General features: G+C 45.8%; 1 protein-coding gene across 11 annotated transcripts in view; it reads right to left on the bottom strand.

Annotated features, from left to right (window-relative positions):
* The window catches only part of LOC138526830 (protein-L-isoaspartate(D-aspartate) O-methyltransferase-like), a 1,059,036-nt gene that overhangs the window by 459,618 nt on the left and 585,683 nt on the right, over window positions 1–13,735 (bottom strand). For all 11 annotated transcript variants that reach the window (XM_069637551.1, XM_069637552.1, XM_069637546.1 and 8 more), the window contains one exon: window positions 11,644–11,675. In XM_069637551.1, the coding sequence (XP_069493652.1) occupies window positions 11,644–11,675 (32 nt within the window). The remainder of the gene's footprint in view (window positions 1–11,643; window positions 11,676–13,735) is intronic.

The following is a 13,735-nucleotide window of genomic DNA, read 5'->3' as shown; positions in this document are numbered from 1 at the left end:
GGCACCCTCATCCAGACGGTCAATATACCTTCTAGAAAGGCCATCTGATATCGTGACTATTCCCTGGTCTGTGCTCAATGGTAAAGTCTAGTCCTTGCAGACTAATGGACCACCTGAGCAGTTTCGGGTTTTCACCCTTCATCTGCATAAGCCACTTCAGGGGCTTATGATCGGTTTGGACCTTGAAGGATAGACCCGGTATGGTAGGGTTCTTAAACGCATAAGGCTCCAAACAATACTAAAACATTCCTTTTCAATAGTAGCGCACCTAAATTCCCTACCCTTAAGTTGTCTACTGCTGAATATGATCGGATGTTCTCTTCCTTTGTCATCTAACTGGGACAAGACAGCTCCAATTCCGCTGTCGCAGGCGTCAGTTTGAACGATAAAGGGCTTGCTGTAATCCAGCGCACACAGCATGGGTGCCCAACACATACTTCCTTTCAAGCCATCAAAGGCCCTCTGACACTCTTCAGTCCAATTAACCTTCCTAGGTTGCTTGGGCGAAGTCAACGCTGTCAGGGGTGCAGCTATGGTTCCATAGTCTGCCATGAAATTGCGATAATACCCAGTCAGGCCCAGAAAGGCTCTCACCTGGGTTTGAGTAGTGGGAGTCTCCCAGTCATGTACATCCTGTACTTTACTGGGGAGAGGTTGGATTTAACCCCCTCCTACCTCATGACCAAGATAGGTGACTTTCCCCTGAGTTATCTGGCACTTGGTGGCCTTGGTAGTGAGGTTAGCCCTTTTTAACTCCTGCAACACTTTGTCCAGATGAGTCAAATGCTCTTCCCAGTGGAACTGTAGACGGCAATGTCGTCTAAGTAAGCCACACAAAAGGCTTCCAGCCCACTGAGCGCATGGTTGACTAATCTCTGGAAAGTGGCAGGGGCGTTTTTCAGCCCGAAAGGCATGACCCTAAACTGGTATAGTCCCTCTGGTGTTGAGAACGCTGTCTTTTCCTTGGCATGATCTGTCAGAGCTATTTGCCAATAACCTGAGGGAAGGTCAAAGGTGCTCACAAATTTGGCAGCACCTATGGTGTCCACGAGCACATCAGCCCGGGGCAAAGGGTGCGCGTCAGTTTTGGTGACGGCATTGACTCCTCGGGTAGTCCACGCAGAACCTCCAATCCTTGGTACCTGCCTGGGAACTTGCCTTGGGGACAAGGACCACGGGACTGGTTGAGAGTTCAATAACACCCAGATCCAACATCTTGGCGACCTCAGCCTGGATGTGGTTCTTGACAGTATTTGACATACAGTAGCACCTGCTTTTGACAGGCACACTGTCACCAGTGTCAATCTCGGGCCTACACCACGGTGTAAGGCCTGGTGTCAGTGAGAACAGAGAGGCGTACTGCTGGAGCAAAGCCCGGCAGGCCTTCTGCTGCTCTGTTGTCAGATCGGGAGAGAGATGCACTCCCTCCACTGAGCCATCCTGAGGGTTGCTATGCAGCAAATCAGGAAGGGGCTCACTCTCATCCTCTTCTTGCCCTGAAGCTAGCAAGAGGCATGAGACTTCGGCCCGCCTGTGGAAAGGCCTGAGCCTGTTAACATGGAATATCTGAGGGGCTATCCCAGAGGCTCCCATGTCAACCAGATAATTGACCTCGCCCATCTTAGAGATTATCCGGAGGGGTCCAGTCCATTTATCCGCCAAAGCCCAAGGCTTGGTAGGCTCCATCACAAGGACCTCCTGTCCCGGAGTCCAATCCACTTGAGATGCTTTAAGGTCATGCCAGTACTTATTCAATTCCTGGCTGGCCTTGAGATTCGCGGTTGCCTGACCCATCATCAGTGTCATCTTCCGTCTGAGGCCTAACACTTAGTCCCCCACTTGCTTGGCGGGACCTGGAGGGGTGGCCTCCCAACCTTCTCGGATCAAGGCGAGGGGCCCCCTCACGGGAAGTCCAAAGAGTAACTCAAAGGGGCTGAAACCAACACCCTCCTGAGGTACCTCTTTGCAAGCAAACAGCAGGCATGGCAGGAGAAGATCCTACTTCTTCCTGAGGGGCTCTTCCAAAGCGCCTAACATGCCTTTGAGAGTTTTGTTAAATCTCTCAACCAAACCGTTGGTCTGCAGGTGGTAAGAGGTGGAGAACTTGTAAGTTACCCCGCATTCTTTCCACATGGTTTTCAAGTAACTCAACATGAAGTTGGATTCTCTATCAGAGACAACCTCCTTAGGGAATCCAACACGGGTAAAAATGCCCAGGAGGGCCCTGGCAACCACCTTGGCCATAACCGTCCGAAGGGGTATAGCCTTAGGGTACCTGGTGGCATGATCTACCAAAACTAGGATGAACCGATGTCCACCTGACGTGGGAGGGTCAAGGGGACCGACGATGTCGATGCCAACCCTCTCAAACGGTGTGCCCATAACTGGCAACGGTTGCAGTGGGGGGATGACTCTACCTCCAGTCTTGCCAGACAGCTGACAAGTTGGGCAGGTCCTGCAGTGGGACTCCACTTCTACTCCCATCCAGGGCCAGTAGAAATGGCCAGAGAGCCTCTTCTTAGTCTTCATGGTACCAAGATGACCAGCCAAGGGCACCTCCTGCGCCAACTGCAGCAGGAAGGGCCGGAAAACCTGGGGTACCACCAACCGCTTGAGGGCACCAGGTTCAGGCTTAGTGGGCTCACTAACAAGGAGCTCACCCTCCCAATAAATCCGAAATGTCCTAGGCACTTCTCCCTGTGCCTGGGACAGGGCCTGTGTCCTCAGACCCTCGAGAGAGTGACACTCTCTCTGTCCCTTACAGAAGTCTGCCCGGGAGGGTCCCCCTTCAGCCAACAAGCATTGAAGGTCGGGATGATCCTCTGGGTTAAGAGCCTCTCCCACAGGAATGTCTTCTGGGTCGTCTCCCCCAGGAGTTGAGACGGGATTTACCACTGGACCCAGCCCGTCCGGAGCATGGATCCCAATGGGTTCTGTCGGAACAGCGGGAGGAGTAGGGGCTCCTTCCACAGAGGCGGCCTTCTTACTCCTCCGTTTCTTTCGTTCCTTGGGTTTCCCCGTTGGCAAGGGTACCGGGCTCGCAGCCGGATCCTGTGTGACCTGCGATCGGGTGACTGCCATGGGTAGACCATCCGTGATCATCCCCAATTCGACCAAATCGTTTCCCAACAAAATATACGCAGGCACGTTGTCCTGAACCAGGACCGAAAGCTTTGCTGTCTTGTCTCCAATCATAATGTTGACTAAGGCTGCAGGCGATAATTTGGGAGGCCCATCAGCTAACCTGGTGGTTCTCAGAGGAGCACCTACATAGTCCTCTTGCTTGAGCAGGGTCCTGTCCACCACTGTCATGCTTGCCCCAGTATCTCCCAAGCCAGTAGAAGGCTCTTATCAACATCATGAATTGCACAAGCCATCTGGAACGCTTCAATCCATTGGAGGATATCAGAACCCTCCGCATACACACCCACCAAATCTTTCATAAACTTGGTGGCTCGGGACCTGACACTCAACTGGTTTCGCTGAAGTCTCCACTCTAGCTTTCTCTAGCTGGATTTTCTGACACTCAGTGTCCTTGTTCTTAAGTTCAAGGTCCTTATCTTTGATCCCTATGCTTGAGCGCCACTTGTTGTGCCAACTCCTCTTTCTTAAGCTCAGCTTCTATTTCCAACTTGCGGTATTCAAAGGCCAATTTCATCCTTAATAACTCAAGTTCCAAGGCATTCCCTGAAGAAACATTGCTGGAGGTCGGAACAGAGGCATCAGGAATGGCGGCATTCCCAGAAACAGATTCAACAGCATCCCAGGGGCAGGGGCTTCAATGGTTACATACTCCCCCCCAAGAGCTTCACAATCAGTCTGGTAATCCACCAGGGCAGCTATCATCTCAGCCCTAGAGTTATCGTCAAAGTCTAACTCCCTGGCTTCACAAGCACGCTGGAGAGCCTCTAAGCTCATTCTGAGTCAATTTACCATTCACAATAGATTCCATTGCTTGTAATGTAGTGATCTCGTACACAACTAAACCTCAATTTAACAAAGTGTAGATATTTTGTAAATGGCAAGGTTACACACCGATTCTTAAAACTGTAAGCATCCCACCGCTGCCACCAGTGTAAAGGACTGGACCGGTGGGGGGCGTCTGTACTCCTGCTCTCTATTTGGAAGAGAAGAGGCACAGAGGACCCCAGCCAAGATTCTCTGTTGTTGGTAGCAATGGAAGAGCAATCAAGACCTAGCTTCTCAGGAGGTGATGCGGCTGGTTCTTAAGTACAGCGTAGTCCCCAAGCACCCACAAAGGAATGTCCACACACTAGGTTAGTTAAAACACAGTCTTTATATAAATAAGGTTCAAGGTTATATACACAATCATGGTAATACACTTTGTGCTCCGACAATTCTAAAATGGTAAATATATAAAGTTCTAGGTGGTACCACGATTACTCAGATTCCATTAAAATGCATCAACTGTACTCAGTTCAAATAGCATACGAATCAACACAGCAAAACGATATCAACCATAGACTTAGGAGGAATACAAGTTGGTTAGACAATTGGCAGAATACCAAGCCCCTACCGTCAGGCACAGTTCTGTATGAGGATCCCCCCACCTAGGCAACCTGTAAATGAATATGCACTACAAGCCCAGTAGAGTCTTTTCTTCTATAGTTCTGCAACCCAAATGTACCTTGTGCTGTAGAGTTCTTCGTCAGGGAATCGACGGGCCCTTCTTGAGTGCGCTCCCTTTCAAGCGGGCGCCACGGGTCATCGAACTTCCGAGATGAAGAAAAGGTGAATGTTGTCGGTGAGGCAGCAGCTTCGGTCCTTGCAGTGCTCGTTGACCAGTGATCGAAAACGTCCTGCAACAGGGGAGGCGTGCGGTGCATCTCGACGACCATGATTTGTTGCTGCAAAGAGTTTGTGAAGAACTTTGGGCCAGCAAGGGCGTTGAGTCATCAGCGTCTGGCGTTGGCGAATGGGACATGACCACAACTGGCTTCAGTAGCTTTGTCGGCGTCTCTGAGGTCTTCGGGTGACGGAAACCCACCGGCGGATTCTCCTCGGTAGTCGACGACCTCGACTTTCTCCGGCAGGACGAAAGCTGTCGACGAGGATGAACAAGGGAGTCCTTGGATCAAATGTTCTTAGGCAAAGGGAGCACGGCAGCTCCGGTCGTCGGCGACGGTCATCGATGGTGGACGGCTGTCCGGTGCTTCCCTTCGTTCTCCTGGCCGGTCCCCTTCTCCGATCGGCAGCCTTTCGTAGGTCTGTCTACCAGGGAGCTTTGGCAAAGATCAGCTGGTGTACGATGGTCCCTTGTAGCTCGGGGAGAGGTCTCCTTAACAGGTCCTCTCTTGGATCAGTTCTTGAAGGCACAGCAGCTTTAAGATTACACGGAAGGGAACAGCGGTTCACCTTCTTCTTCCGGCTCGGTTTCGAGAGTAAGCATCAAGCATCAACTTCAGCTTCTGAACGATGTCTAGCAGTGACGGGACCCCAGATATACTGTTGATCTCCCATTCATTCTTCAGGGTCACACTCAGGCAACCAATCACTCAGAAGAGCATTCAGGCAGCCAATCAGGCGCAGAGTGCATTCAGGCCATTCTTCTCCATCCAGACACTCACAACACAGAATGTGGATTCGGACAAGCACTCTGCCACTTAGCACTACACACTGCATTCATAGCAGTTTCAGGCAGGGGTGCCTCAGTCATTGTGTCAAACATCAGATACTAGACAACCATAACACAGAATGTGTATTTGTCAGACACTCCATTCACCCAGGTCCCACCCCACAGGCGTACCCACCACATACCGTCGTTGGGAAGGCTCCAAGCAGTCTGGTCGGCACTTCCCCACACTACCATATATAGAACTTCCACCCAACAGCCAGTCAGGGGGAAGGGACAGAGTCAGGGCTTCCCGGGACTTCAGGAAAACCAAGGTAACAGGCGATGGAAGGCAAGAGGCCACAGGGGCTTTCTTATCTCCATCAGGAATCTACTGATTCCAATGACAGGGCATGGGCATCCCAAAATGGAGGATGCGCAGGGCACCTGTCAATTCAGAACAGAGCTGCCACCAGCCCGTACCATGCTCTGTGGGTCACACACAGGTGCCCAAAAACATACACTAGGAGTACAGGGTCGGACTCCCACCCATGGGTGCCATTAGGGTATCCCAAGGGTCTGTTCAACAAACCAAATAAAGGAAGAGCCGCACCGCCCAGAGTCCCACGTGAACTCCTGCGTGGAAAACAAGACAGAACATACATGATAAAGTAATAAAGGACAAGGATTCAGAGGCCCTGGACCTCTGTCTGATGCATTTTCAGCATCACATTCTGGTTGTCTCAAATGCTTCTGGTGTGCAACCAATTGTGAGAATAACTTGGTTAAAACCACTTTGCCCATAGTAGCCGCCCAATCTGCAAATTGGGTTGTCTTTAAGTACAGTGACAGATAGGCCCACATTCTCCAATGTTTCCAGGCATATTCTCTCTAGTTTTAACAGAATTTCGATCTTCAAATGCCCTGTTTGAGGCCTGCATCCAATATTCTATACCTGTTATCCCCCGTATCAGACATCAATCTTCTGTACAATGATAGTTTACGCCAAAGAACCCAACAAACCCACAAAAGCAAACCCAACTTCAAACGGATTGACTCAATTGGAACCGCTTTTGGGAGCCAGTACATTATGGACTTCCACACCTTTAGCTCAAGTTTAGGGAGTTCCATAGTTACTGCCTCTGAAAAAATGTCTAGGCCATAGATTATTTTGGGCAAAACTATCAAAGTATAGTATCGCAATAAGGGAGTTATCGAACATTTTCCAAACTTATTTTCTACCGTTCTCATTTGTAGAATCTGCAGACTTACTTTTTGTTTTAGATAATCCCAATAATATTTCTTTCATTTATCGAAAATTGGAAAGCCCAGATATTTCATCGAGTTTTTTATTTGCAATTTTTCCAGATCAATAAACCATGTGTGCCCCTTCCGTGTCTTACAATTGGTGAGCTTAATAATAGTTGTTTTGTTGGCGTTAACACACAGATGGTTTACTTCTATGTAAGCACTAAAGGCCGAGATCATGCGCTGTAGACCCTTGGGTGACTGATCAATCAGAAGAAAATAATCTCAATACGCGCACCAGGCGACTGTCCTCCCTTCTATTTTAGGTGGTATAAACAAGGCCTCATCCAAACAAACCCCAGTATCTGAAACATAAAGATTAAAAAGAGTGGGGGCAAATATGCACCCTTATCTCAGACCATTTCCTATTTTAATCGGGAATTATATGATAATAGACCGTCCATGTTTAAGCAGACCTGAACATGTGAGTCCTTGTGAAGGTGTATGATGATCGATAGAATATTACCCAGAATTCCAAGTGCTTTTAGTTTACCACATAGTGTTTCCCTATGTACTAAGACGAACGTCATGTATAGGTCGATGGCTGCTAAATAAATTGGGGTTGCACCTGCCTTCCACGCCCTTTGTTGTAGTATTGTTAATAGGAGTCCACCCACTTCTGTCCCCGTGGCCTTCCTAAAACCATACTGCTGTGGCGACAGAATTGAGTACTGTTGTAACCACCGAGTTATTTTGTTTAATATAAGGCCTGCAAAAATGTTGGAATCTGCGTCCAAAATAGCTATTGGGTGATCATTTTTGGGAACTTTTCTGTCCCCTTTTTTGTAAATAGGAATTATGTATGAAAAATGCCCGGATGTTGGTATAGTTTTAGTTCTAATGATGTCCTCATATGGAAACAAACAGAGCCTTTGCCCATAACCCAGAATCTCCTTTAAGGAGAGCATTTGACAAATTGTCCGTACCTGCAGCTGGAGACGAACTAGCATGTTTTATTTGAGTCTCTATGTCATCTACAGAGAATTTCAGATCCGAAGACAATTCTTGGATATTGTTCCAGCTTTTAGCATCCGCTTTGGCCACATATATTATTCCAAAGTGGCCACGCCAAGTCTTTTCTTTGATTGGGTTCGGTTGGATAGTGCTTTGACTTGATTCAAGCCTGTTTATTAGCAGCTAGAAGTTTCTGCTGGAGCCGCTTTTATTGCCTCCAGCATAGTTTAAATATCTGCTTGATGGAGGAGTATCCTATGACCTTTCAGCCAATTTCCTGCTACTGTTTTAACTTCTTTATGCCTATCTTAATGGCTTCCCGACTTAAACAAGAATTCTTTAGGCGCCTTATCTCTCTATTACATCCATTTTTCTTTTGCCACACCAGATTGTCATACAAATGTTTGTGTCTAACCCCCTTCGAGTACCTTTTTGCCCTTTTGCTTTCTATTGATTTGAACATTTTTCTTATGTGCTGCACAAAGGAGTCGTGGCTATACTAAGTGCGTTTTTCTTGCACAGTTGTTTCTAAATTTTCCTTGAGAAACAATTTGTTTGCCTTCAGTATGTTTCCTGCATGCCATTTGAGTCTAATTTTAGATTGGTTTACCGTCAAAGTATCGGTATACCAAGTTTGTATTTGTAATTTGCCCCCTAGAATTCCAAGAGATAATCGAGATATTCTCATTGTTAAAGATTGGCCTTCAGATCTTTCAGTTGGTGTTTGAGTCTCTTAAGGTCATTGCCAACCACCGCCATCTTGTTTTATCAGCCCGTACGCCGTTAACGTTACTCTGTACCTGATTAATCCCCCTAACAGGTTTGACCTGATTTCTTTCTTGGGCACTATTATCTGTCTCTGAAAAGCCAGGAGAAAAGGAGAGGACATCATAGCCCATCTTATAAAAGGAATCAACTTGCTGCAGAATAACATCATGAACAGATCTAAAGTGCAGTACCAAGTGGACATGGTCAAGTCGATCAGCGTGAATAAAGTCGACAAGTTTAATGTCCGCAGAGGACAGCACCCTCAGGGCTGGAATTTCATTCATGAGGGCCAAGATTCGCCATTTGGTTAGAGACTCTGGGCCCCCATAATCAAACAAATAGTACAGCAATATACTCGGATAGTCCGGGTGACAGGGTTTTCTCCACTGCACCCAATTTAGGTCACTCTTCTGTACCGTTTTAGGGGAAATCGGGCCTCGATACCGCTACATGGTTCATACTTTTTTTTTTTAGGAAGATTTTTACCTTTGGAATATTGCAAATCATGATGATAAACATTTACCATGTTTTCCTCAAGACAGGGATTTGTAGCATTATTGTCGAATTCTGAATCAATAAGAACCCCCTCCCTTTCTGTTTGCACATTTGGTAGCGGCATGTCGGCACAATTTACCACATTACATATTTCTGTCCCTATAGGACCTGGGGATTCTCCAAGGCCTGTGAGTGATTTTGTACATTTGAGTGATCAACCATCAGTTGGTTCATTACTCTCCTGACAATCTGTTCAAGGACTACGTCCTCACCCCTTTCGCTGGAGGCTGTTCATTGTTATCCACTATCTGAGCCCTGTCTCCAGTCATCACAGTTCCACCTTGAGTGTTGGGGCAAGGTGCCTTCCTCCCATATTTCTGGGCCCAAGTTTCTCCCAAGTCTGATTTAGCTCTATCCCCAAAGATCCAAGCATATGAGACGGGAGATAAACTTCTAAAGTCCACATGTTTCATGGGTGGAATAATCATAATGGCTCCCGTTTCAGGGATCATTGCCTTCCCCGTTATGGTAACCAGTGCCGCTTTTTTTTAACCAGTGCACAGTGTCTCATTTGTTACTTTTGTAGTTTCAGCAGCCAGAACTGCTGAGGAGCTGGTAGAATTGCTTGTTTGGTCAATCACAGCTTTTATGGGAAAAAAGTTAAACAGACTACCTTTTGACTGATTTTTATTTTGTTCTGACACCCCCCTCTTGTTTCCCCCTTTTGATTTTTTGTTTTTCCCTTGTTCTTCATGGTTTCAGTAATCGTGTCAGTAGCGAGTGTACCCCCATACTGCTTACACAAAACATCCTCATCCCCCGAGGTGTCCAAATTGGAGATTATATCAGTCCCGGCCAAATCTTCTTTAATTAAATTGCACCAATTTCCTAGAGGTTTTATTTTGGCCCTTTCCATGCCTCTGTTTGTTATTTTTATTTTCATTTATGGGCCCATCCTTAAATTTTGGTGAGGAAGAACACTCTGGTTCCATGTTATTAATTTCCTGTGGTATTTTAGAGTCTACACCATTTTTAGTTTTCGAGTTTCTCTTTGAGGTCTGTTGCGGTGAAAGAGGTAGAAAATCACCATAATCAACAGGAGGGACCTACCCCAGACCTATGATTTGCTCTGTGTTAGTCCCTCTTGAGTCCCATCTTAGTTTCTCAATAATCACGTGATTGCAACTTTGCTTGTCAACAGCCATAATTAAGGTTTTAATTAATGACAAATGTAGTTGAAGTTCAGCAAGAATTGTGCATTTACCAACCCCCCCCCATTCCAGCTGTCCCCTGGTTCCTGTATGTCCTTCTGTGCAGAGGTTATTTACCACTCTGTCTCTTGGCCCATGGGGTATTGGGACACAGCCAGAAGGGAGTTATCCCGTGAGCCTAAAGGTGGGGAAATATTTTGAGACGATTCCCTCTTCCTACCTTCCATTTCTATACTCCTTTGAGGAGTACATGGAGGAGCATCCTCTAATGTCTGTGGACTGTTTACGGTCTCAGCAGATTCAATCAGCAGCATCGAGGCCTCACCCTCCGTTAGATTCAGCATAGCCAAATCCATTGAAGTTGGGGGAGAGGGCGGAAGTGGCAATTCCAGAGCTAACTTCATTGTCCCTCTAACTGAAGTAAAGACGAGGGGCGTGGACAGTATGTCATCATACACCCGCGCCCCCGTCCTAGTTTCCTTCCTCGTTTTTGGTCCCATACGATTATATATGTATTTTGTGTTTTTCATGTCTGCCCTCACAAAATCTGGCACAAAAGTGTAGCAAAGCCAAATCCGTCCTTACTGAAATACATAAATATAAAGTGTGGACTGCAGCCCTCTCGCCCACAAAGCCGACAAACAGGCTCCTTGCTGGCACTTGCGTAGGCTCTTCCGGGGGGGCGTGCCCGTGCCTTTTATTAGCAAGTGAGTCATGTAATAGGGGCGGGGAAACAGCGGGTCTAGTAAGAGAACAGAATACAGTAATCAGTATATTTTATCAGTGAGTTTAGCCAACATCCAAACAAAGTCCAACACTAGTCCAAACAAGGGTGAACAGGGGTAGAGAATCACAGGTCCTGAAACAAGTGCACCATTGTAATGAATGGTTGAGCACAAGGCAGCAGTCAAATCAGTCCGTGGTAATAACAGTGTCTGTCCATGAGCAACGCTCCTTGCTGGCACTTGCGTAGGCATTTCCAGGGGCACTCGTGCAAGGGCGCGTGCCCGTGCATTTTATTAGCAAGTGAGTCACGTAATAGGGGCGGGGAAACAGCGGGTAGTTGTAATGAAGGGTTGAGCACACGGCAGCAGTCAAATCAGTCCGTGGTAATAACACTGTCTGTCCATGAGCAACGCTCCTTGCTGGCTCCTTGCTGGCACTTGTGTAGGCACTTCTGGGGCGCACCAACATTGTGCACTTACTACAATTCACACACATTTTACATCAACATCCCAATATACAGAGCAGCTTTATAAAAAAAACTGCTAACTGCCCAAACACAGGTCAACTTACATGCTGTTTGATTGGCATCACTGCTCTTTATGCTCTTACCATGTGAGGTGCACTGATTGTAGCTTTGTATCCTAGAGTAACAAATGAAAAAAAGACAATCAATTAGCAAGTGCTGCAACTAAGTCACTATTGTGCGTAATGCATTCCGACATTGTATTTCTATTCACTGCATTTGAACTCACAGTTGCTTCTGTCTGCTGTCATTATGGTACATTCATTGGGCTATGTGGATTGTGCACTCAGAGAACTCAATTGCTTCCAGCCATAGTCCCCCACTAGCAAACTTGCCTTCAAGCTTACAGGAAGACTTTTAGGGGCCCATGAGGGGGGGGGGGTGTCAGTCATTGAGTTCTAACGCTGTTTCAGATGAAGAAATGCCTATATTGCTTTTATTAGAATATGTGAATGTTACTAAAAAATGAGTTGGAAGTACAGGCAAGGAAGTTAGGATAGAATACTCTACATATGACTGAAGTATATGTGATTCCTTGTACACAATGGACTTGCATTAGTTCCCTGGTCACTGAGAGAAAATATTTTACAGAGCAACAAACATAGGACCCTGAGCCCACTGGTAAATGAAGGGATGGGTTACAATCTATTTCTATCACCAAACTTGGACAATATACTCCCCAACTCAAAGCCATGGCTGAAACTCCCCAAAGAAAGAATAAGCAGACAAACAACAGCTATTGAAAATTTCCAAAAGGTTTTAGCCAGATCCAGTAATTTTAATAGCCCCTTGAAATACCATGTCGTAAAAATCTCTAGTTATAAATAACAAACTTAATGATAACAAATTAAACAATTGGGAAAAAAATACAAATATAATACAAATACAAGTAAGCATACATCCTGACATTACATGTAATGAAAACTTTATAATAGAACATATACTGGCAACACAATGAGACTTCCTCTCTTTTTATCGGTCTTTGTGAGGACCTCCAAGTGGACACTACTAGGATGCGTTTATACAAGGTACTCACAAGTATACACATTGTGGCAAGCCAGAAATAGGAGACGGACAAGAAGTCTTGCAACTTGTCAGTTTTATTAAAGGAAATAAGGCCTACCCTGACCCTACTTCTAAGGAGGTGATGTTCCCTAGTCCACAAAAGAAACTAACAAAATAAAAGAACCTGTGCTATTCAGTAGATATTACAAACATTTAATTCGACATTTTGTCATTAGCTTAAAACACACACGTTATCACAATCAGGTTAAAAAAAATGTTTTAAACTAAAAAGAATAAGAGCAGGATTTGGTACAAATATAATACAATGATTGATGCAACATATTAAACATATTATCATATCATTTTAGCCGAGAGGGAATACAAATGGGAGGCAACATTCTAAAAATAGTACAACTATTAAAACTGTTGTGCAATATAGGAAACAATCTGTCCAGAAAAGATCAAAGTAAACCATACCACCTCCTGGCATTGTGTCCAGCCCTAAAGGAGTGTGCAACATTTGCAAAGGTACAATGTATTTACAGCATTGTCAGGATGCAAAGGGCAAAGGAGTGTCCAAGGTTGTGCCCAATCCTGGCAGAATGTGCAAAGCATTGCAGAAAGTGTGTTAAACAAGGTGTTAGCAGCATTATCAAAGTGCAAAGTCATTAAAGTACATATGAGATTTCATAAGTAATAAACTTGATATTAACATGATCACGTGGTAGTTCCCAAATTCTGCAGATTTCAATATTCTTGCTCTTATATGCCATGCTTGATAGATGAAACATGCTACAAAAAACACTACATGCATGTCGTTTCTTCACCTAAAGAGCAATAAGGTTTCACATGTTCGGCGTATACCATGAGTATTACAAATTGTCTTTAGGAACTTGCACCTGGCCACTCGGTAGCCTTGACAAAAGAACAAGAAATTGCCAATAGATACCTTTCCAAGACCACACATCAAACATAAATCGATTCCAGCAGGTTCCCACTTCTTGGTGCGGTAAGTCAGATTCAATTGAGAAAACCTGAATTCAGATCTAAAGTACATGCCGGAGGGGGGTTGACTAGATCTAGATATTTTTCGAACCCCAGAACCGGCTTGCTGGCCAAATATTTAACTCCCATGGCCAGCTTGCTGCATGCATTTATCAATTCAACCTCAGC

Source organism: Ambystoma mexicanum, chromosome 14 (genome assembly GCF_040938575.1).
Source record: "Ambystoma mexicanum isolate Mex_15411 chromosome 14, UKY_AmexF1_1, whole genome shotgun sequence".
Classification (NCBI taxonomy): Eukaryota; Metazoa; Chordata; class Amphibia; order Caudata; family Ambystomatidae; genus Ambystoma; species Ambystoma mexicanum.
This window is presented reverse-complemented; position numbering and strand designations above follow the sequence as displayed.